The 24,381-nt window shown below is 44.1% G+C and overlaps 1 protein-coding gene across 5 annotated transcripts in view; it reads left to right on the top strand.

The window, feature by feature from the left end:
• Nucleotides 1-24,381, top strand: part of GRHL1 (grainyhead like transcription factor 1) — a 77,906-nt gene that overhangs the window by 13,355 nt on the left and 40,170 nt on the right. For 3 of the 5 annotated variants that reach the window (XM_060234100.1, XM_060234109.1, XM_060234084.1), the window contains exons 2-8: nucleotides 2,471-2,657; nucleotides 7,693-7,763; nucleotides 9,695-10,067; nucleotides 11,513-11,589; nucleotides 13,522-13,678; nucleotides 15,918-16,029; nucleotides 17,560-17,654. In XM_060234100.1, the coding sequence (XP_060090083.1) occupies nucleotides 2,471-2,657; nucleotides 7,693-7,763; nucleotides 9,695-10,067; nucleotides 11,513-11,589; nucleotides 13,522-13,678; nucleotides 15,918-16,029; nucleotides 17,560-17,654 (1,072 nt within the window). The remainder of the gene's footprint in view (nucleotides 1-2,470; nucleotides 2,658-7,692; nucleotides 7,764-9,694; nucleotides 10,068-11,512; nucleotides 11,590-13,521; nucleotides 13,679-15,917; nucleotides 16,030-17,559; nucleotides 17,655-24,381) is intronic. The other 2 variants (XM_060234117.1, XM_060234092.1) reach the window with 1 other exon arrangement.

Genomic DNA, 24,381 nt, shown 5'->3' with positions numbered 1-24,381 from the left:
AAATATTGACTGACTGACTGACAAACATCAGAAAGAGATTTTAAAAAGAGGCAAGAGGAATTTATTCCTAGCTTCTGCTCTCAGAGGACAATCAAAGACAATATGAGGGCTCATTTTGTAGCAGGAGCTGCTTTACATATTAGGCCACACACCCCTGATGTAGCCAATCCTCCTGGAGCTTATGTAGCAGGAAAAAGCTCATAAGTTACCAATTTCAGTCGGATCAATAACAGAGGCAGCGTAAGGCGAAGTCAGGAAAACAGCTTTCTTTATTTAACGTGCATATGGGCCCTGTACACGGGCTTCAGACTCGAGAGTCTGAGCAAAGACCACAGAGGCGCGCAGGCCTTATATACTTCTTGCACAACTGTTGACTCCTTTCAGTTAACTTTGCATAAACCACATAAACCAGAACCAAAAGCCAATGTTTATATAATATGTTCCCCTTTCGGTAGCCTACAAGTTCCTCTTCTAACCCCTTTTGGTCCATCTGTTTCCTAGGCAACTTTACCCACAACTCCTCTGTGGTCTTTTGGCGGTTCTGCTTGTGGGAAGCCTTTCTGCTTCCTCTTGCTTCTAGCACCTGCAAAGCCTGAGCCATCCCAAGCCAAAATACTATGGTCGTGAGCCTGAGCTAAGCCGAGCTAAAATACTATGGTCGTGAGCCTGAGCTAAGCTGAGCCAAAATACTATGGTTGTGAGCCTAAATAAACCTGAGCCAAGACAGTCTATTAGCTAGGCAAGTCGGGACATGCCTGAGCAGGCCTGTCTCTATTGATCCCTGCATCCTAATATATTCTTTTCCCATAAATCTAAAAACTCCTTCCAATACCTCCTTCTTCACTTACAGTAGGCTCTGTACTAAGAGCCCTTTAAACTCTTGGAGGATTGGCTACATCAGGGGTGTGTGGCCTAATATGCAAAGGAGCTCCTGCTACAAAATGAACCCTTATGAGCTCTAGTCTTGATCCCATTCATGGAACACTGGCGGATTCTATCTGAATGTGTCCATGAATATCTCCCATTTAACACCGCAGAAGGTAAGGAGTCCATGTTTACCAACATAAAGGCTTGCTGCAGCTTTGAAACCTTCAACTTATAAAAATGTGGTGGTATTTTCTGATGGCAAGACAGTCCAAGTGAAGCATGTAGATACGTACTGCTGTAGCCCAAATCTGTAATAAGGTCCCTTATTAATTTATACACCTAATTGGTAGGTAGACTCATTATTGTGTCTTTTGGCAAGTTTAAGGTGGACAACTTTAAGTCCATTAATTTATCCCATGATGATACAAGTGAGTCATTATGAATAAGAGTTAATAAAGTTGTCTCCAAAGAAATTTGACCTAACTCTGCCTGTAAGACAAGTCCAGAGACAAATTTAAGGGGCACCTAAAATTGTACGTATGAAGCATAATAGCAGTTTACAAATTTACCAGCTATAGCCTCTATCCCTTCAATCCAAATGGATTTCTACATAGCAACTGTGCTTCAGTCTTTACCACAGAGGCCTCAATGGCTGCTGGAATATACTGTCCTCTATCTGTAAAAAAGAAACGTTATATGGCTGCAGCTGATTAAATTGCCAGTTTGGTGGAATGTGAGATATGGGGGTACCATGCAATATGAGAATGAAATAGGAGCCCCAGATGAATATATTGTTAGCATAGTTTTTAATTAAAAATAAATTTAAAAGTTTTAAATATTGTGCCTGGTTTCTAAGGGGCTGTTGTGCATGTGTATGTACCCACCTGGACTTTTGAGGCTCCCGCCCTGTCTAATTGCCGTGTGCTTTGAAAAGTTGCTACTGAAACTGAGGGAATCTTCCCAAATGGTATCCATACTTCTGCCCGAAGCTGTAAACATACAGGGAAACCAGCACTGTCCAGCCTGTAGAGGTTCTTCAGGCCTACATGTGGACCTCTTTGGATTAGGGTTGCCAAGTCCAATTCAAAAAATATCTGGGGACTTTGGGGGTGGAGCCAGGAGCAAGGATGTGACAAGCACAATTGAGCTCCAAGGCAGTTCTGGCCATCACATTTCAAGGGACTGAACACCTTTTAAATGCCTTCCTTCCATAGGAAATAATGAAGGATAGGGGCACCTTCTTTTGGGGCTCATAGAATTGGACCCCTGGTCCAATCTTTTTGAAACTTGGGAGGTATTTTGGGGAGAGGCACTAGATGCTATACTGAAAATTTGGTGCCTCTATCTCAAAAAACAGCCCCCCCAGAGCCCCCAATACCCATGGATCAATTCCCCATCATTCCCTATGGGAATCGTTCATGGAGGTGCTTGATGGCTCTGGGGGCGGGGCTTCCCCCGCCGGTCAGCTGGCTGGGGGAGGGAGGAAGCCTGAAAAAATGGGGGATCCCCCTCTGGGACCTGGGGATTGGGAAGCCTACTTTGGATCCCAGTTGTTAACGTGTCTTGAACATTGTTGTGTTTGTTTTTCAATCTTTCTCTAAAGCAAAAGGCCAGTCTTGGTTCTTCAGAATGACGCCCTCTACTCCCAGAGGCGGCCCTATACCAGTGAGGACGAAGCCTGGAAATCCTTTCTCGAAAACCCTCTTACAGCAGCCACTAAAGCCATGATGAGCATCAACGGGGATGAAGACAGTGCTGCTGCCCTGGGATTGCTGTATGACTACTATAAGGTAGCTTTCTTGGCCTGTCTGAAGAAGCTGGAGTGCACTTTGGTTTCCCTGCATCCTTTCAGAAAAGAAAAGGCCAGGCTTAAGAACATAAGAGAAGCCATGTTGGATCAGGCCAATGGCCCATCCAGTTCAACGCTCTGTGTCACACAGTGGCCAATATATGTGTGTATGTGTATATACACACACACACATACATACATACACATACACACACACATTCACACATACACACACACATATATATATACATACTGTGGCTAATAGCCATTGATGGATCTCTGCTCCATATTTTTATCCAATCCCCTCTTAAAGCTGGCTATGCTTGTAGCCGCCACCACCTACTGTGGCAGTGAATTCCACATGTTAATCACCCTTTGGGTGAAGAAGTATTTTCTTTTATCTGTTTTAACCTGACTGATCAGCAATTTCATTGAATGCCCACGAGTTCTTGTACTGTGAGAAAGGGAGAAAAGGACTTCCTTCTCTACTTTCTCCATCCCATGCATAATCTTGTAAACCTCTATCATGTCACCCCGCAGTTGACGTTTCTCCAAGCTAAAGGGCCCCAAGCGTTTTAACCTTTCTTCATAGGGAAAGTGTTCCAAACCTTTAATCATTCTAGTTGCCCTTTTCTGCACTTTTTCCAGTGCTATAATATCCTTTTTGAGGTGCGGTGACCAGAATTGCACACAGTACTCCAAATGAGACCACTTTTGCTGCTTTGCTAAGGAGCTTGGCACAGCTGCTTTTTGTAGTGGCTATAAATAGTGTAATGAGAACTTCTGGTTACATAGGTCAAAGTAAAAACAAAATTGTATCTGATAATTATTTTTCAAGTTATGATTAAGCAAACTGTTCTGGAATAACGTGCAACAGGTCAAGGTGTTGCTTTTTAATGCGAGAACACTGTGTGTGCATGCTGCAACATTATGGAAATATTTCCATTGATTCCGTATGGCCTTGGGATGAGGTCCTGTGTTACCTTTACAGGGCAATTGCAGTTTATCATCTGATAACCTGAAAGTAGGGCTGCCAACTTCCCTCTGCCACTGCAGTGGGGACTTCTTGCGCACATGCAAAGTACAATGACATCACCCAGAAGTGACATCATCGCACAGGGCATGTCATGCGGGGGACACTCTAGGAATTGTGATAAAACTTTATGGTACCATAAAGTACCATAGAGTTTTACCACAGAGTACCATAGAGTTTTACCATAGAGTACCATAGAATTTTACCACAATTCCTAGAGCATCCCCCATGTGGCATGTCCTGTGTGATGATGTCACTTCCAGATGACATCAGTGCACTGCGCATACTGCATGGTGACAGGGCTCTTCAGGGCAGGGATCCCCCTGGTAGTTTTCTCCCTGCCGGCAGGCTGGGGCCCCCCAGACTGGGGGATCCCCTGCCCAGGCGGGAGCTTGGCAACCCTACCTGGAAGCCTTGTTATGTCTGGTGACACTACGCACTCTCCTAGTTTTGGGTTTCATTCTTTAAGGTAATAGTCAGACATAGAAATTATGTTTGCCACATAAATTGTTTTCTGTGGCCCCAGAAGGTCGGACCAGAACCAATGGGTTGAAATTAAAGCAAAAGAGTTTCCAGCTAAAATTAGAAAGAAGTTCCTGATAGTTTAAGCAGTTCCTCAGTGGAACAGGCTTCCTCAGGCGGTGGTGGGCTCTCCTTCCTTGGAGGTTGTTAAACAGAGGCTAGATGGCCAACTAACAGCAATGCAGATTCTGTGAATTAGGAAGGTCATAAGAAGGAGGGCAGGAAGGGTTGCATCAATGCTTAGTTCTGTCCCTTTCTTACACACCCAGGAAAATGCTGATTGACACTTTGGGGTCAGTCAGCAGTTTTTCTCCAGGCCAGTTTGGCAAGGGATCCTGGAGGTTTTTGCCATCTTCTGGGCATGGAGCTGAGGTCACTGGGGATGTATATATGTGGGTGAGTATTTGTGAATTGTCCGCATTGTGCAGGGGGTTGGACTAGATGGCCCTGGAGGTCCCTTCCAACTCTGATTCCATAATAAACTTGTCTGTGCCTAAACTCCAGTGGCTTTCCATAGGAGCTGGTTATCTGAGTGCTGTGCACCTAACTCCTTATGTTTCATTAACCTATCACTCATGGTTTAGTTTTGGAAAATTCCCTTTTTCTGAGGCAAAAGTCCCCAGCCTTTTTGACCCAGTTCACCCCTTTAGAATTCTGACACAGGGTGCTGGGCACACAACCACAAAATGGTACCTGCAGGGGGTGGTGCCACCCATAAAATGACAGGAAGTGGCGTTATGCAGAACTTCATAGCTCTTCAACATTTCAGGCAGACACTTTATTTAATAGGATACTTTTAAAAAATGAGCATACCCCAAATAAGTATTCTGTTGAGCTAGTGAGAAAACCCTCAGCTGGCAGTATCTGGCAGATCTCCAATAAGAAGCTCTCCTGGGCAAAAGCCTCACCTGAACCCAGCCACTTTCAACAAACACTTGGCAGGTGCCATGACACCCATCAGTGCCACATTGAGGACCCCTGTTCTGAGGTTTCCATTTCCAGTGGGTTACATGCTCAGTGATGTTGTGATAGCCAGTAGAAGAGATTTAAAAAAAAAACCCACCAAAGATTGAATGGCAGACAAATGGTTTGGGTCAAGATCATGATAGGAGCAGACTAGAAAGGAAGGGGCCTTATGTCCACCCAGTTCCTCGTTGTTCAAGGAATCCTTCCTATCCTTGCCCTGGTTGGTGCTTTTATGGAATTATGGCATTCATACCTGAGCCTTGCCACCTTTCTCCAACTAAGACGTTTGTGACTTAATGCTTCACTTTCATTAAGCGGTTGTGCTTCCCATGTGGAGTCCCGTGTGACTATGCCCTTCCAACTATGGGAATACTCTCCAGTTCCAGGTCCAGGAGTGAGTGTTTTGTCCTGTATTCAAATAAGGTAGCATACCAAAGGCTGCCAAGTGACATCTTTAGGGCAGCATGATGGTCCTTCAGTCAGGAGTAGTATTGTACAGCAGACGTGTGTTGTTATACCCTTGTTTTTTAATATCCAAAACTGGTCAGGCAAGCCAAACTGGTCTGACCCACCAATGTTGGCTTTTAGCATCTACCTTGTAAAAAGCAATTATGGAAGTCTGGTGAAAGAACAGCTGTATAGGATGTATCATCTTAGATGGGCAGTTGTGAGCACCAGGTCTCAACTGCCACAGTCTCATCCCAGTACAAACAGTTCCTGGTGTGTCAATGAAATTCTTCACCAAGGGTGGGAAAAGCATTCAGTTCTGTCTTTTAAATATGCTAAAGATATAAAGATGAAAACTAATTTTTTCCCATAATGTACTCCAGTCCCAAATGCAAGTATGTATTCCAAAACAGTTGGGTTCTGTCAAAATTTGGAAAGGAATATGATCTGGTAGTAAGAGAAGAAGACTGCAGATTTATACCCCGCCCTTCTATCTGAATCAGAGTGGCTTTTAATTTAAATCAGAGTAGCTTACAATCTCCTATATCTCCTCCCCCCACAACAGACACCCTGTGAGGTGGGTGGGGCTGAGACGGCTCTCATAGCAGCTGCCCTTTCAAGAACAACTCCTGCAATAGCTATGGCTGACCCAAGGCCATTCCAGCAGCTGCAAGCTGAGGAGTGGGGAATCAAACCCAGCTCTCCCAGATAAGAGTCTGCACACTTAACCACTACACCAAGCAAGCGGAGGAAGCCAATTTATTATGGATTAAATCTGAAATTTTCATCAGTTGTATGGAGTTATGATGAAGTTCGAGGAAAAGAGAAAGAAAGCCCACCTGTTAGTGGTGGGCTTTGTATTTTCCTATAAAGGATAAACTCTGTATCTGCTTAGGATGCTAGCTTGCTGGTGAATGAGCCGGTATCAGAATGAATTTGTTCTTAAATAAAGTGCCTATTTTGCTAGGGGAAAAGCCTTGAGGTGAGTTTTTCTCCCAGACATCTCAGAGAAAAGGAGGGAGAATTTAATTGGAAGTACATTTTAATAGACTCCCCCAACAGCAGATATGTGAAAGTGTGTGTTTGCCCTGGAACTAATTTCTGAAGAATGGATAAGAAAGCTCCTGAACAAGAAATAATGTAAAGTGTGGTGAAGATGTCATGCTCAGCATTCCTACAGGCCATAGAAAACTTATAATTATAACCTGCTGACCTGGGAATATGTAGTTAGGGCATTTTGTATGTGTACCTATAAGAATGAAAACTGCATGTTAAATTGGCAACATGAGTGGGAACAGTTTTCACCCTGTACGTGCTCCCCCCGCGCCAAAAAAAAAACACATAGAAGGTATTTACAGTGGAGAATCTGCATGGGGACAGAGCCTAAACTTCCCTTCATTTGCCTGCTCTTCCTTGCAAATGGTCCTTGCCTCATATTAGCACTGAAAGCTAAACACAGGTTTGGGATCCCCATGGTACCCCTTGAAATACTATCTCCTAAATGGTTTTCATTGGTGTTTAGCTTGATTTTGTGAAATATGAGAATTGATGAAATATGTGGTGTTTTAAGGCAGCTAATTTAAGTGCTTTTAGGATATTCGAGTAATGCCTCCTCATGTGGAAACCAGTCTGCAAAAACCCCTTTGTATTTAAAGTAAAGTTTGAAAAAATTTAAAGTACAGTTGTTCAAATCTGCTGAAGTTAAGATCACTGCTGTATTTTTAAAAGCCACCTTAAAGTCTATTTACTACATTGGGAATCATTAAGTAGCTTGTGGCTATATAGTTTGGAAGATTTGTCCCTGTACTCCTCAGAGGCTTACCCAAATGTGCAGCCACAGTAAATAAGAGCACACAGCTGCTCTGCTAAAACTTCTCTTACTTCAGTCAGGAGGAGGTTAACATGTTCTTTTTGTCTCCCCCAAAATCAACTTCTATGGAATGTTTTTTCAATATTCTCTAACTTGTCTCTGTCCTGTCTGCTGTTACATTGAAGATCTGTAAAGAAAAGCCATTTTTCTTCTTTTAAATAGGATTAAATGTATTATTCTTGTGTTTCATACATTAAGGTTCCCCGTGACAGGAGAGCACCAGCAGTGAAACCAGATGCTGATCACTCTGAGCAAGATCACACCAAAAGGTTCAGTATTCACATTTGCAGCACTTAAGACAACAACATAGGGTTGCCTAGTCCAATTCAAGAAATATCTGGGGACTTTGGGGGGTGGAGCCAGGAGCAAGGGTGTGACAAGCATAATTGAACTCTAAAAGGAGTTCTGGCTATCACATTGAAAGGGACTGCACACCTTTTTAAATGTATAAATATATATATTTATTTTTTGGCCACTGTGTGACACAGAGTGTTGGACTGGATGGGCCATTGGCCTGATCCAACATGGCTTCTCTTATGTTCTTATGCCTTCCTTCCATAGGAAATAATGAAGGATCAGGGCACCTTCTTTGGGGGCACATAGAATTGGACCCCCTGGTCCAATCCTTTTGCAATCTGTAGGGTATTTTGGGGAGAGGCACTGGATGTTATATTGAAAATTTGATGCCTCTACCTCAAAAAACAGGCCCCCCCTCAGATCTCCAGATACCCACGGATCAATACTCCATTATACGCTATGGGAATGGGTCTCCATAGGGAATAATGGAGTGCCCAGTAGACATTCTCCCCACCACACACTTTCTGATGACCCTGAAGCAGGGGGAGTACCTCCAAACTGGGGGACCCTCTGCCCCCACCTGAGGATTGGCAACCCTACAACAACAACATTCTACTCTACTTTGCATTTTCCTATGCAAGGGGAGCAAGTGTAATTATCGTGGTTCCTCCCCAGATTGATATAGTCACTACAATCTCTATGGCTTGCACCCTTGGCAGCATGAGTAGCTCTCCCACTTCCTGCTGCAGTCTTCCGTGACCCCTGAATTTGTTCTTCTATGGATCAGTGGACCCTGTCCCCCCGCTCCCTAAGGAACACCACAAATGTCAGAGTGGAAGGCTGCAGTGAGAGGAGGAGAATCAGTAAAAGATCACCCTCCCCATCTTCCACAAGCAGACACACCTAGCACTTATAAAGGGTGTGTGTGTGTTAGGATCCAGGCCCCTAGATATAAGTTATACATATTTTGGCTGGCATTACTTACTCAGTCAGGGCTTTTTTTGTAGAAAAGGCCCAGCAGGAACTCATTTGCATATTAATCCACAACTACTGATGTCACCATTGTTCCACACAGGGGTTTTTGTAGAAAAAGCCCAGCAGGCACTCATTTGCATATTAGGCCACACCCCTGGCACCAAGCCAGCCGGAACTGCGTTCCCGTGCATTCCTGCTCAAAAAAAGCCCTGCTTACTCTTCTCCTTGTGTTCATGGTAGGCAGATCAAAGTAAACGAATGGGAGGCAGCCCATGGAGGCAGGCCTTAATGTCCTCAGGAAAAGGAACTCCAGACAGTTGCAACACAAGAACTAAAAAATTGGAAGTATTGCTGAAGGAGCAGAGTGCATTTCAGTCCAGGCTCTATTCTATATAATAGAATTCTGAGGGGAATTCTGTTCTCTTCTTTATGTTGTGTCCAGACCCACCCCTATCTTTTAGCTCTTGTTTTACCCCACCCTTGCACCCTGATTTTCCCCTCCCCTTTCACGGCCATCACCTCTGCTTTTTTTCTTCTAGCAGGGAGTGGGTAGACTCAGTGACAGTATTTAAGTTGCCTAAGATCTCAAGAGAGAGTCTTGTGAGACTTCTGTTGGCTTTTGTTGTTTAGACAATGCAAAATGGTATCCAGGATATGGATATTGTACCCACTGTAGTCTTGTGAAATGTTGGCACTCAAATATTTTTTCTTTTAATTCTCCAATGCCCTTTTTCACTTTAAGATTTTTCTACAGACTGGGGGTTCCCCTATTGTTGGTCTCTTTTGATTTCAATCTAACTGTTCTGAGTAACCAGAACAAGCCTCTTGCACACAGAAAATGACAGGGAAATCTTGGGTGTAACTTCAAGCATGGTTTAGCTCAATGTGCAATCTGATCAAACTGAACTGGTTTCTATGTTTCCACAAGGAACAGCATACCAAGCATGACGGAACAGTCGCTCGTATCCACAGGTGAAAATAGAGTGCAAGTCTTGAAAAACATGCCTTTGAATATTGTTCCTCCACACGCTTCCCAAATGGCTGTTGACAAGAGGGGTCACCTGACAACTCCAGACACAACTGTCACAGTATCCATTGCGCCCATGCCGACCCATTCAATCAAGACCGAAACGCAGTCGCACAGCTTCACCGTCTATCACCCCGAGACATCTGAACGGGTGGCAGTTTTAGATAGGAGCCTCAACACTGACCAGTTCAGCTCTGCCTCCCAGCATCAGAATTCCCAGCGGCGTACGCCAGACTCCACTTTCCCAGAGCCTTTTAAAGAAGGAGTGCAAGAGGTACAGTGATAGCCAGAACCCTTTGCTTATCATCTCTGGGTAGATGGATGGCCCTTTGCATTTCCCATAACCAGGGCCTGCCCTAGACTGTCTGGCACCCTAGGCAAGGGTAACTTCTGGCACACACACACCCCTGCCGCACTGATAACATCACCAAGTCACATGGGGGCACCCAATCTGGCGCCCTCAGAAGGCCAGGACCTTAGGCAATCACCTAGTTTGCCTAGTGGCAGAGCCAGCCCTGCCCATAGTTCAGTGGAACCAAGGGAAAGCCATGAGGCATATCAGGCACAGAATTGGGTTTCCAGTGAAGTTTGAAAATCCATTCATGGGGTGATTTCTCTTTTAAAAGCAACTTTCACAGATTCTTTAAAGTATGTCAAAAGTGCCTTAGGAAGTTCAGAAGTCAGTGAATTTGCTGAATAAGATTACCATGACAAGCAGATATTACGTAAAATAGTAAAATTTGCAGAAAAGAAGTTCCACAAATTTGATCAATTTCATTGTTTGGTACAGAATTGGAGTTACTTTTATTTTGGCTCTCTTTTTAATGCAAAGCATCCGCAGCTTTATGTAGAAGTACTTTTTCATCCTGCACACTGATTTTTGTATGCTCTCACTAGTCTGCAAATGGATATCAAGTTCCTATTTAATTCTTATATAAACCTGAAATCCCAATCCAATGGATTAGAAACAGAAGATTTTCTCAAAAAGGCCTAAGAGTATAAAGTACTAAATTTAAAACAAAAGCTGCTCCAGGACAATACAAAATCACTACCAAAAGTGCAGGGCTAATCTTTCAGGAGACGGCTCTTTCAGCTTCAGTGTGTGGTAATAAAAGACCTTAAATGTGTTTTTGTTTTGCTTTTGCTCACAGTAAGTCTCTCTGCTTGCCAGTGGCAGAGGTTAAGTGCAAAGCAAAATGTAGATTTTGGGGTATTTTATTCGGTGTTAAAACTGAAGTTAAGAATCCCTCTCCCCTTTTTATACACTCTTCCTGAAAAAGTTCAGATAACACACAATTATCAGTAATTATCAACTGCACTGAGATGCATGTTGGTTTTTTGCATAAGGTTGCTTGCTGCATTCTGGACCTGATATTTGAGTCTTGGCAGAATATGCTGTTTTATTTGTTTTTAAAACAAATGGACTGTATTAAGAGAGAAAGCCCTGGCTAAGAACCTGCTTCTCTGATATTAGAAGTAGGCTTTAGATTGTCTTTTAGCGGATGTTGGTGACACTTATGTGAAAGAGTGCCATATTTGGACTACCTGGTTCTCACCCCCCTCCCGTCTGTTTATGTAAGTTTGTTTTAGTGCCAGTCGTGGTGTGTGGGGATTGAAAATAGTTTAGTCATTATAAACTCAGATTAAAGCATTACTTTGCCTCTTAGTTTGGACCTTAGTTTTCCTCTTGTAGCTGAAACAATTATTGATACTTTGCAGGTTTTCTTTCCTGCCGAGCTGAATCTCCGGATGGCCAGCATAAACTCTGAAGACTATGTGTTTGAAAACATTGCTGGGTAATTTTTAACCAGTCCTATCCTTCAGATCCAGCTATCCAGAAACAGTCTATGTATACCTTTAGCTCACTTGAATGTAGGCCTGCTCTTTCCACAGAGTAAAATGTGTGGGCTGTGGATGGTGAGGTGGATGGTGAGCAGTGTTCTGTTACTCCATGTGGAAACATTCTGTTGATCAGCTGGGTTTGCCAAGAGATTCAGTTGAATTGCTGTGCTTTCATACATGCTAAATAAATGCACTGTCAGTCCACTTCAGCAACTGTTTGCAAGTGGGTTTTACCATTTCACCAAGGAAAATCCACTTGCAAAGTGCATTGAAAGTGCATTATTTAGTGTGTGTGTGAAAGTGCCTGTAATGTGACTTCTTTTCCAGGCTTCTTATTGTTGGTTCAGCATCCAAAAATTAGCCTATTAATGGTTCTCGAGGTGCATGGTACACATACAAGGCTTTTAGAGGAGCTGGATATTGAGTTGTAAATGCTCTGTTCTACCTGTCAGGGTAAGGATTAGGGCTGCCAACTCTAGGTTGGGAAATTCCTGGAGATTTGAGGGTGGTCCCTGGGGAGAACAGAGTTTGTGGATGGGAAGGAGCTCAGTGGGGATGTGATGACAATTTCATCTACCCTTCATAGCTACCGTTTCCTCCAGGAGAACTGATCTCTGTACTCTGAAGATTAATGGTAGCTCCAGGAGAATTGCCCAGAGGTTGGCACCCTAGTAAGGATCAACAATGGGCAATTTGTGGCCTAAGTCACCCCTTAGAGTTTCCTATCTGGACCCAACACAGCTCTCGATCCCAAGGGCTTTCCCTCTTATGAAGCACGTCATCCTCCCACCCACAAAGCAGAGGCCTAGAAAAAAGGCTCTTTAATAGAAGGGCCTAGAAAAAGGGCTCCTCCCCCCCAGCAGGGATGCCAACAGAGGCTTTATATGCCTTGTTCCCATGTTAAGCCAAGATGCAGTAAACAGAAATGAGCTGAGGTGCATAATAAGAGGCTCTGCTAAAAGTTCTCTCACTTAACTGGTAAGGTAGAAGTTATAGAGCCCTTTGCCCATCAGTGCAGGTGGGGGCAAGTTCATGGGTGAAGTTCTGTGTAATGAACTAGTTGACAACTGGAGGTTAGAGATTGTAAATATGGAACTTTCTGGGGTTTCATTTTATGCATAGAAGCACTAAATCCAAAGCACTGAATGCCGTGTGATGGACTAGCCAGAAAACACAAGGGAAAGCACAGTAACACTTCCTCTGCTTGTGCACAGAACTGGAGCCCCTTTCTAAATCTCTGGGCAGATGTGCTCTTTAGGACGCTGTGACAGTTTATCCAACGTGGAAACCAACCAACCTTTGTGTCCCCATTCATGTATATGTAGTTAGTGTCATGGACACAATCCTGGCCTTGGACTAGAAAGGCCACATCCCTACTTGGCCTGGTATTTTGGGCAAGTCACTGTCTTGTTGTAACCTACTTCACAGATGCCATATGAAGAGAGACAGGGGTATCCCCATGTGCACCTTCATGTGCCCCATATTGGAAAGGTATAAAAAATTTTAATTGACATCTGATTCCTTATCATGTATGTAATATATCGCAAGCTGTGATATAACACACTGGGCCAGTAAGAACGAGAAGTGTCTCTTTCTAATGTTTGTGTTGTACCTTATGCTTTTCTTGCTCGGAAAAATTCAGAAGTGGGTTCCAAGCAAGAAAAGCATGGCATAAAATGGTCATTACAGACCCTTTCTTACTCATCCAGTTGGTTGGATTTCCAACCCTTAAATAAGGAGATACCAGCCTTTTAAAATGCTTGAAGAAGACTGCCAAAAGAGAAAGAGGAGCTAGCAGCGCACAGTCCCATTTCTAATCTGGCATGCTGATTTAGAATAAAAGCCAGAAATAATTTAATTATAAATCTTCCCCTTTTGATTTTCAGGAACAACTTTGAATACACGCTGGAAGCTTCCAAATCTCTTCGGCAAAAGCCAGGGGATAATACGATGACTTACCTAAACAAGGGCCAATTTTATCCAATTACGCTGAAGGAAATTAGCAGCGGTGAAGGAATCCATCAACCCATTAGTAAAGTTCGAGTGAGTTGTAACTCAAGAAAGTTTGTTAGAGGAAAGATGGATGTGGTGTGTCCCTGAGGGGATCAGAAGAGAACCAACTGTTGGACCACTTGCTAAGTTCTGGTGACCTACTTAGTGCCTGTCAGTTGCTGGAATTAATGTGCGAAAAGAAAAAGCAGGAGCAGATGAACTTTGGTCTGATCCAGATAGGCACTTCCTGTGTTCTTAAGCAAGTGTGAATACTTCAGGCATAGTTAAATGGTGGGCGAGGGGGGAGAGAAGGCCATGTTGTTTCAGGGCATGGTGGGAGAGCCCCAAGTCTGCAACTGTAGTCTTAAAATGGCAAACAGGACCTGCCGCAGGATAAAGTGGACTGGATGTTTCTTGTAGGTCGTTTTCGCACTCACCTTCCGCCGGCGCGACCCCCCTTTCACCGCGCAGGATCTGCGCGGATTTCGCACTAAATGCTGCGGAGCAGCCAGAAAAGCCGGAAGCTCCCGGCGCAAAAGCCGCTCAAACTGAAACCGCCAAAAAGCAGTTTGGCGTTTGCGCGGCTTTTGCGACGGGAGCGCGGTGAAGAGGGGGGTCGCGCCGGCGGAAGGTGAGTGCAAAAACGACCGTAGTAAAATGGGTTTTCAAAATGGGGCAAAGATGGAAAGTAGAAAAACTGGCATTTCTTCCATTGGGAACTTTTTAAGTTGAGAAAAAGTATTGTCTTGGATGATTAATAGGTTTGATATTACATCAATTGTATAGTGTTCCCCCGCAATACAGAACTTTTTCAGTTTTCTGCTTGTGACTGTCACAATAACCCTCTTATATAGACTAGTCTGGGAATGAAACATGCACTAGACATGCTCTTCTTTCTCTCCGCTCATGTGCTTGATACATGCATACAGCTAGCTCAGAGACAGAGCACATGCTCCTTGCATGCCGAAGATTCCAGGTCCAATTCATGCCATTTTCAGTTTGAAGTAGATCTTGGAGAGTGACTGGTGGTCAGGCTAGATGGTACTTCATTAAGTGGACTAATAGGCACACACAGTCTAAATCAGCTTCATGTGAAGTTCATGGTGGAGATTAATAGACGGTATCATAAACAAGGACAGAGTTGTGTTGTTTGGCACCCTTGATTGTTTTTCTTTAAAAAGGGTAATAGATCACTGGCTACAGGATGGGGGGGGGGAACCACCTGGCCTTCCCTTAAAACAGAGTCCTCTTTCAGTAGTATCCATAGCCCTGTCAGCAACATAAAGAAGAAGAATTGTTTTTTTCTGCACTATTATGGCTCACTGCACTCAGAAAACCAGCCTGGTATTGTGGTTAGAGTGCTGGATCAAGGCAGGGAGGGGTCAAATTCCCATTCTGCCATGGAAGCTTGCTGGGTGATATTAGTCCAGTCAGCCTCTCAGCCTGACCTATTTCACAGAACGGTGGTAAGGATAAAATGGAGAAGAAAACAATGTTGTAAGCTGCTTTTGAGTCCCCCTTGAGGAGATAAGTGGAGTATAAGGAACTATGCTTGGAGAAGATAAAGTAGCTCCCATGGGTGGTAGAATTTAAGAGTTCTGTTAAAGAGCAGCGTATTAATAATTATTTACTAATTTTACTTTCATGCGACAGGAGTAGGGAGAGTTGCATCATCCCTCTGGAAAAGAGGGCAGCCTTTGCTTAATGCAGTTGGTGCATTTGTGTTGAGGGCCAAAGGCTGTCCCCAGTCTATAGTAATGAAGGAGTCTGGTGTCCATTGCATTTGTGAACAAGGAGCTGCAGTTGATTCAACTGGGCCACCTAATCTTGCAAGATTCTCTTCTTGCTGTCTTGAGGATACAATGGCAGTTTACTAAAGAAGTGCAAGCCACCAGGGATTACGTGCCTGTTGACTCTCAGTAGATGTGGTCACACTTAAGCTTGTGTCGAGCCACAAGTATAATCATCTTGACCATCCCTCCTCCCTCATACGAACATACATGAAGCTGCCTTATACTGAATCAGACCATTGATTCATCAAGGTCAGTATTGTCTACATGGACTGGCAGTGGCTCTCCAGTGTTTCAGGCAGAGGCCTTTCACATCACCTACCCATCTCACCCTTTTAGGTGGAGATGCTGGGAACTGAACCTGGGATGGTCTCTGTGCCAAACAGATGTTCTGCTAATGAGCTACAGGCCCTCCCTGTGTCACACGGACTTAGCCAAAGACCCTCTGGCCTTTATGTTAATTAAACTTTTCTCTTTCTTTCCCTTGTTCCTTTGCAAAGAGTGTTATCATGGTTGTGTTTGCAGAAGACAAAACAAGAGAGGATCAACTCAGGCACTGGAAGTACTGGCACTCCAGGCAGCACACAGCGAAACAAAGGTGCATTGACATAGGTAAGAAGGGATCCAGTAGCAGGAGCCAAAACTCCTCTAGGCAGGCTTTGTTTTTCTGTATTGGCCAAGGCCAGGAGGAGAGTCCATGGCTGCCTTTGATGATGTCTTCTCACAGTTTTGGTTCTTGTTTGACATTATTTGGGGGTGAATAACGAATACTGTCGCCCATCCCAAAGTCTATGGGTTAGGGTGGGCTGTTGATCTAGATCTACAAGAAGTGGTGCCACAGGAAGTGGTGGTGGCTACAAGCATAGACAGCTTCATGAGGGGATTGGATAAGCATATGGAGCAGAGGCTAATATGGGTATTAGTGACAAGATATAAATGGAACAGTTTGTCTGGGGCACTGATGCTCTGTATTCTTGTTGCCTGGAGTGGGGAGCAGTAGGAAGTCTTCTGAAGTTCTGGTCCCACTGATGGACCTCCTTATGGCACTTGGGGTTTGGCCACAGGTTGACACACAGTGTTGAACTGGATGGGCCATTGGCCTGATCCAACATAGCTTCTCTTATGTTCTTATTATGCTTCTTTGGATAAGGTACTATTTTCGCAGAACTGAAAGGTCAGGACACACAGATTGTTACAGTCCTCATGCTACCCAAGTGTGTGTTGAGGAGAGATTGAACAAAATTGTCTGGAATCTAGCACTATGTTTTGGTTTGCTGCTCTCAGTGTAGAGGAGTCTGTCTCCTGTGGGTCTTCGCAGACTGTCTGAACAGCTGATCATTGGTTTATTTCCCTCAAATGTCAGTCTATGGCCACTTCATTTCTAATCACCACCCTCCCAAGAATGCATGCTGAATTCTCAATTTTTGACATGACAGGTGTGAGGCCTCCAGCTTGCCTTGGGGTCATTTTAACTCTTAATCCAAAATATACGTGTCTTATAGTTGTGGTTAACCAAGTGCTGAGGGCTGTACATGGGCAAAGCTATTCCTGCTTTGTACTTAGATGCTTGAAAGTGAGTTCTGGTGTTGCAAAACAGGTTCTGGGACTGTGGTGAGGCCTGGCACATGTCATACTCAAAGCACAATTGGGGTAGGGAGGCCAAAGACAGCTTTGCAGATATCCAGTTGTCTACAGCCATGCTGTGACTGGCTAGATTCCAGGTTTGAAGGCTGGGTTGCACTCCTTGTCCTTTCCTCCTGTGAATAAAAGTGGGGATTAATCACTTGGCACTTAAAGGCAGACACGCACACAAATCTTTGTTTATTATTGAAGGAGTTTTATGGAGAGCATATATCCTTGTTATGCTGGGTGACATTTCTCAAACAAAAGCCCAAAGGGCATGGCCCAAGGTAGTTGTTGTGTCACCCTTCTTGCTTATGGCTTTTTGTTTCATTTCTTGATTTTTTTTAAAAAAAATAAGTAAATGCACTGTTTGCAATCCTTTATTAAAGAGATCCCACAAGAACTTTTTAGCAGCTTTCATTGTGGATGCAAACTAGAGGCTCTTTGCTTTGGCTGTTAGAGTGATTAACTGTTAACATGATGCTTTCCCCCCCTTTCTCTCTCTCATCTTATGGACAGCTGATTACAAGGAGAGCTTCAATACCATCAGTAACATTGAGGAGATTGCATACAATGCCATCTCCTTCACTTGGGACATCAATGATGAAGCAAAGGTAGGTACCACAACTGTTCTTTCCTGCCTTCTTTTGGGAAAGCTGGCAATTAGCATATAATGAGGTTGTTTTTTGCTTTTGAATTGGAAAATAGCCACTGTAGAGGGCTGCCAAATAAGGCTTATGCATAAAATAATTTTTTTTAAAGATCTGGAGCTGTGTCTGTTAAGACTTTGTACACATGTATTTCACATCAGAAAGTTATTTAGATGCTTGAAACAGTAGATAATTGAGAATAACTGAGACCTCTGATGTGTTTTCTGAAGGCATTGATGTAGCAGGTCCTTAGAGGAAACCATTTCTCTCAAATGTCTTGGCAGAAGGGGAGGTACAGCCTTGGGTCTGTACTATCAGCACTCAGTTGATGAGACAGCCAAGATGGTGACCCTTTCACTCACTCTTTCTGCCTCTGTTGAGTTGGACCCAAGCGTGGTAGGAAATCACAGTTGGACCTAGCAGCAAAAAAGAAATCTGGAAGTGGGATTTTGTGTGGTAGCAAGTGAATATTCAGAAACTTCCAATTAACTAGGTTCCTGTAGGACTGTTCCAGCTGAGAAGAACATCTGGCAGTTTGTCAGGTGTGCCAGAGTGTGAGCACCTATGCAAACAGCAGCTTACAGCCCTCTTAAGATTAAACAGAGGTGTGTTTGCAGGCTGGAACTTGTAACCTTCCACAAATGGTCCATCTCCTCTACCAAAGTGTCCTTTCTTATTGGACTCACTGAGTCATTCTTTGAGTGTCAGTTCACAATACAGAAGTCACTGGATTGAGCGACAGATTTATTATTGTTGAGACTTTTCTTCAAGAACTGTTATTATGTGAAGCACAAAGACAATTTCTGAGCCAAAAGACAAAATTAATTTAGTGTAATTCTGTGGTTAGACATCTAGGTAAAACTAGTCCTTGTGAAGATATTTACCATGTTGCCCTGCCAAAAGTGCAGGCATCTGAATGAAAGGTAAATCCATTTCCATAGAATGGTGGGAGCACCTGTGTTGTTTTCATTAGATGGCCACCCAGACGTGGGTCCCAAGTTGGGCATGTTCACAGCCATAAATGAACTGATATCACTAAAACCACCACAAGAAGAGGGCAAGACTGGACAAAGGGCTTTTAGGCAGATAAGCTGAGCATGTCCACCTACTAACCTGTACTGTTTTCATACTTTCTGCTGAATTTGTGGGTTTTCAAGTATAGGATGTGTGCTTTTAAATCTTATTGATACTGTGATTACCTCAGGATGGGTTTTTTTAAATTACAGACCACCATTCTTACACACACACACACACACACACTTGGCACAAAACAACCTGAATCTGTAGTAGTCAACATTTCCGGCTAATGTGCCACAATTCAGTTCTGAATGCCTTTCTGGTATGTCTTCTGTATATGTACACAGGCCTGCTGCCTGCAACCCTCTTTGCGGTTTGCCTCTAGCCTACTGAACAGAAATGTGGTGAAGGAGCACAAGTCTGGCTCTTAGGAAGCCAAGCCTGCAGGTCTTCCTTCTCTAGTCCAAGCATGCCACAAACACCTGTGACACTTGTCAAATGGGCTGACCCCCCAACAGGTGTCCTTGTGTCTGAAGCCTTAGCATACCTGCTTCTTTCATGACATTTGGAGAAGATTTTGCTTCAGTACAAGAGAACTCTCTCCCCCCTCCCCTCTGTCATTTTGAATTCCTCCTAGCATTACCTCTGTTTCATCTAGCTTCCATTTCATGCTATGAAGTCTGAGAACATTGTTGTGGGGTGTTTGGACCCCCTGGTTGGAATGTCTTTGAATTCACAGTCTCCTCCCCCCCCACTTCATCGTGAATGATTAGTTTACTTCAGGAGATGTAAGAAAGACAAGGCTATTGTCTTTTTCTGCTAGTGTACCTGACAGTTGATCTGGGCAATCGCTCAGGAGGGAGGAAATGAAGGGCTTTCACAGTTGAATTTGGCAGTGGACTCTTCAAGGAAGGATTTGTGGGCAGAGGAAAAGGTACTTAGGGGATGGGCAGTGGAAACTCTTCCAAGCCTTTATAGTTAAATAAATATCTTCATCTCAGCAAATGTCCATGATGTGTTTATCCTTTCAGACTGAATGGCATTACGTTAGCACCTGATGCTTATGGTGTTACTTTGAAGCTGGTATTAAACACTAGCATTAGCCACTTGAGATACTAATGGATGGTGTTGAGTGTGATAGTGACTTCTTGAGTCAATCTACAAGGTCGTCTTAGGTACTCTTAAAATTTGGCAGTCAGAGATGACTTTGCTGTCTTACTGCAAGAGGCCAACTCCTATGGTTAAGTGTCCATGCTGACTTTGATAGAGTAGGCTCATATCTGCTCCCAAGGAGATGAGCAAACTGGGGCAATGCAGCAAAACACTTTGTGTCTTGAGATCATCGAAGGGACAGCGGCAGATTCAAGAAGAAAGCTGCCTGTGTTCTGTAAGAACAAAATCTGTGGCATGGGAATCCTGTGCAAACAGTCTTAGACACAGGTGCAAAATCACCTCATTAATAACAAAAGTGTCTTTTTTTGTTTAAATTGCTTAGTTTGTGCATTCTGAATAAACATTGCAGATTTTGCAAAGTAATGGAAGAGCAGTGCTGGTAAAATGTTGTTGCTACTGCTGCTGTTGTTAAATTGCCTCATCCTGGCCAGCGCCAGGCTCTAGGCGATGTACAACAACAAAAAAAAACACATACAATCAATAAAACCGATGAATTAAAAGCAGTTGCAGCCTAATGGGCATTCTTTATAATGTGCTGTAATTCTGCTTTTTTAGGCATTCGGAGCAGTCCCCCCCTTAAGTGGAGGGGGGAGGGGTGCCAGCCCAGCAACCATCACTGTCCTCAAGCAAAAGCTTAGTGGAACATCTCTGTTTTACAGGCCCTGTGGAATTGTAATAGATTCCTCAGGGCCCCGGTGTCTTCCGGAAGAGAGTTCCACCAGGTTGGGGCCAGGACTGAGAAGGTCCTGGCCCTCACTGAGGACAGCCGGACCTCTTTGGGGCTGGGAATCACCAGTAGATTTCGACCAGTAGAATGTAATGCTCTTTCAGGGAAGTGGTGGATCAAGGACCTGGTAGCTACATGGTATTCAGAAGCTGCCTCTGGTTCAAGTGGACCTTCTGATCTTACAAGGTTCTCCTCTTGCTGTGAGTTGGAGGAACGCTCTTAATGTAATCAGTATTGAAAGTGGTGGTGAAGAAGGAAATGACTCAAGATGCCTGTCACTCATAATTGAGTGGTTGCATGAGAGTATTGTAGGCCTGAGTTTGAGAGGACCCAGATAAACGTGGTTTCTGGAGATCCTGTATTTCGAAAGGTTTGTTTCTTATTCTGGACATCATTGTCCTAGAGCACATCCTTTTCTCTTTCCCAAAACCTGAAATTTTTTTAAAAAAACTCTTCATATTTGTTGTGATCTGGAAACACCCACCAAGATGTAAAAATGCATTTTCATAAGCAAATGTTTTGGATTACTGCAAGTGTAATCCTGTGCAGAGTTACTCCAGTCTAAACCTCTTGATTTCAGTGGGCTTAGACAGCAATAACTCAGTATAGGATTTCACGGTAAGGGTTCTGTTTTATCTCTTTTTTCCTTTTTTGAGGGAATCTATTTGGCAGTGGTTCTTGAACAGATTACTTGTGCACAGAGAAGCAATTCTTTCCCAGAACTCTGATCTTATTGGGTAAAAACTGAGCCAATTTCAACAGTTTTAATTGCATGGTTCATTTGGCTTGTAAGTTTGTGTTTTAAGGAGTTTGTTTGGTTTTTGGTAAAGGCCTTGTGTGGAATGCCTCATGGAGTGTGTAGAAGGAAGCTAAAGCTGCAAATCCCATGCTTAAATGAGCATTCTTAAACAGCTGAATATCCTTCCAATATTGTTGATATTGACTGAAATGTTTGCCCTAAGATGTATTGTAAGCAAGCACAGGATACAGTTGAGTTTTAAAACATCCCACTAGTTCTCACTGAGAAGGTAACTTTGTGGCTGGGCTTTACTATGTTAGACTATAGGTGGAGAGCCTCAGGATTGAATGCTTCTCCATATTTTTTTAAAAAGCCCTGTACATAGGAAAATACATCTCAGGCAGAAGGTTAGACTAGATTATGTAGAGAGGAATACTTGTATGGCACTTTAGGTTTCTACCTGGACTCTGTACAGCCTAAATACAGGTTTAGCCATTTCAGTGCAGGGATGGACACAGTCCTGAACCCAAGCCAAAGTCCGGGCAGAACTTTGCCTGGTTTACAAACCCTGAACCAAGGTACAGGGGAGGTGTCTTCCCTGAACACTCACCGAGCTTCTGCTTGGTTAGATTAGGTTCGGGTCCCCCATGTGTGCATGCCACTTCCTGGTGGCATCAGGTACCACCCTTGTGCACCTGCATCATCCAGAAATGACACAAGTGTGCAGTCCAGTGTGCTCACATCACTTCCAGGCAGGGCCTGCTTGCACTGATAACATCACCGAGTCACATGGGGGGACCGCCCAATTCAGCACCCTTAGAAGGCTGGCTCCCTAGGCAGTCACCTAGTTTGCCTAGTGGCAGGGCTGGCCTTGCTTCCAGGTGATGCAGGCACATCAGGAGTGGCACCTTACACCACCAGGAAGTGATGCAAGTATACCGGGAGCACTTGCATCACTTCTAGATGATGCCAAAGGGATCTGACCTAGTTCAATTTGGGCAACTTTTTTGCTCAGGGGTTTGGTTTGGGACTTGGTTCAGGGCTGTCCAGTTTGTGAGCCCCAAACCAAACTGGGCTTTCCTGGTCCGTGCCCATACCTTTTTCAGTGAAAGCTGGGCCTCAGTTGACCTAGAACTGGGGTTGCCAGGTCTTGCCTTGCTGCTGGTAGGGGAACTTCTCTCTTGCACGTGGTGCGATCATGTCACCCAGAAGTGATGTAATCACGCTGGGCACGTCACATGGGGGTGCTCTAGTATTTTGGTAAAAAACTGCATGGCACCATAGAGTTTTAAAAACCAAAATGTTAGAGCATTCCTGCTTGAGGTGCCCAACGCAATTACATCTCTTCTGGGCACTGGGCACAACGGGTATTGGCAGAGCTATTAAGGGGTAGGGCTCCCCCCACCTCTTGTGCTGGTGGGTTGGAGGCCCCAAAATTGGGAGAACCCCCAGCAGGAGATTGGGAACCCTACCTAGAACTACAGGAAAGGATTTGTTCAAGGGCAACGATTGTTGCTGATCTCTAAGCCTACAGTGAGTTCCATTCCCTAGGTAAGCAGATGATTCAATGGGATTCTGAAAGCAGACACTTTGTTATGGGATACAGTTGTTGATTGTAAGTGTATGACCTGTTCCTTGAGTTAGGAGGACAGACTGAAGTTTTAGACTCCTTTCCTTAACAAATATTTGGGGCTTCTACCTTTGCATCTGCTGATGCATCATACCCAGGAATATATCAAGACTTCCATTTGTGGGTCTGGGTTTCCATGCAAATGAAGGCTTTTCTAAGGGAACAGGCATCGCTTGTGGTTGCAAACATACAAGGAGGCCCAACCACAAGAGTGGAATGATTGTTATAGTTTTTTGGGGGGGACATAGGAAGAACTTTGGGAATGGCAGCAACTGTATTGTCTTAGATATGTATAAAAGGTGATGGTGAACTATGGCTGGCCTGAAGGGTAGAGTTGTGGATGGTTTGACCCAAATTCTCAAACCTGTTTGCAAAATAAATTTGCCAATCTAGTGTTCTGATCTTGGAAACAGGAGAGTGGCTCTGAAGAAGAAGAGTTGGTTTTATATCCCACCCTTCACTACTAAAAGGAATCTCAGAGTGGCTTACAATCACCTTCCCTTCCTCTCCCCTCAACAGCTGCCTTGTGAAGTAGGTGGGGCTGAGAGAGCTCTGAGAGAACTATGACTGATCCAAAGTCACCCAGCTGGCTTCATGTGGAGGAGGAGTGGGGAAATCAAACCCAGTTGTCCAGATTACAGTCTGCTGCTCTTAACCATGTCATGCAGGATGTCCCCAGTGTGATGTCACATGGAAGTGATGTCATCACATTGGGGACATTGCATGGCAATGCTTTGGTTTTGGGGCAAAACTCTATGGTTTGATGGCAGTTTTACCATAGAGTTTTCCCCTCAAACCAGAGATTTCTGCGCAATGTCCCCAATGTGATGGCATCACTTTCACATGATATCATCATGTCCATCCCTGCTGCCTCCAGAAACACTCCCCCAAATACCTCAGCTGAAGAGAAGGTAGGACCTGGCAACCCTACTCTTAACCCGTATAGCCCAAGTTCCAGTTTCACTTCATCCAAGAAACTGCTGCCGAGCAGTCTATTGTTTTCTTATCTTCACCCCAGACTCCCGTCTGGAACAATAATCCCGTTCAACTGTATATAGTTAGTGCATGTGCATGAGAAACATTTTGTTTTGAACATCCCATAAATGTTAACAGGGAAGAAAGTGAAATGGACTGTGGTTCAGCAGTGGAGAACATGCATCGTATTTGGAAGCTCCCTGTTGAGTTTTTACCATAACTAGCTGCAAGAACTGCAAGCAGGAGGATCTTGAAGAACTTGGCCTGAGATTTTGGAAAGCAGCTCCTCTGGGCTAGATGGAGATTAGGCTTCCCAACCCCCAGGTCTCAGAGGGAGATTCCCCGATTTTGCAGACTCCTTCCCACCACCAGTCAGCTGGCTGGTGGGGGGCAGCTCCAAACCCAACAGCCATCATTTGTCACTTTGGAA

Source organism: Heteronotia binoei, chromosome 1 (assembly GCF_032191835.1).
Source record: "Heteronotia binoei isolate CCM8104 ecotype False Entrance Well chromosome 1, APGP_CSIRO_Hbin_v1, whole genome shotgun sequence".
Lineage (NCBI taxonomy): Eukaryota > Metazoa > Chordata > Lepidosauria > Squamata > Gekkonidae > Heteronotia > Heteronotia binoei.
Note: the sequence above shows the minus strand (reverse complement) of the source record. Positions and strands in the feature narration are given on the sequence as shown.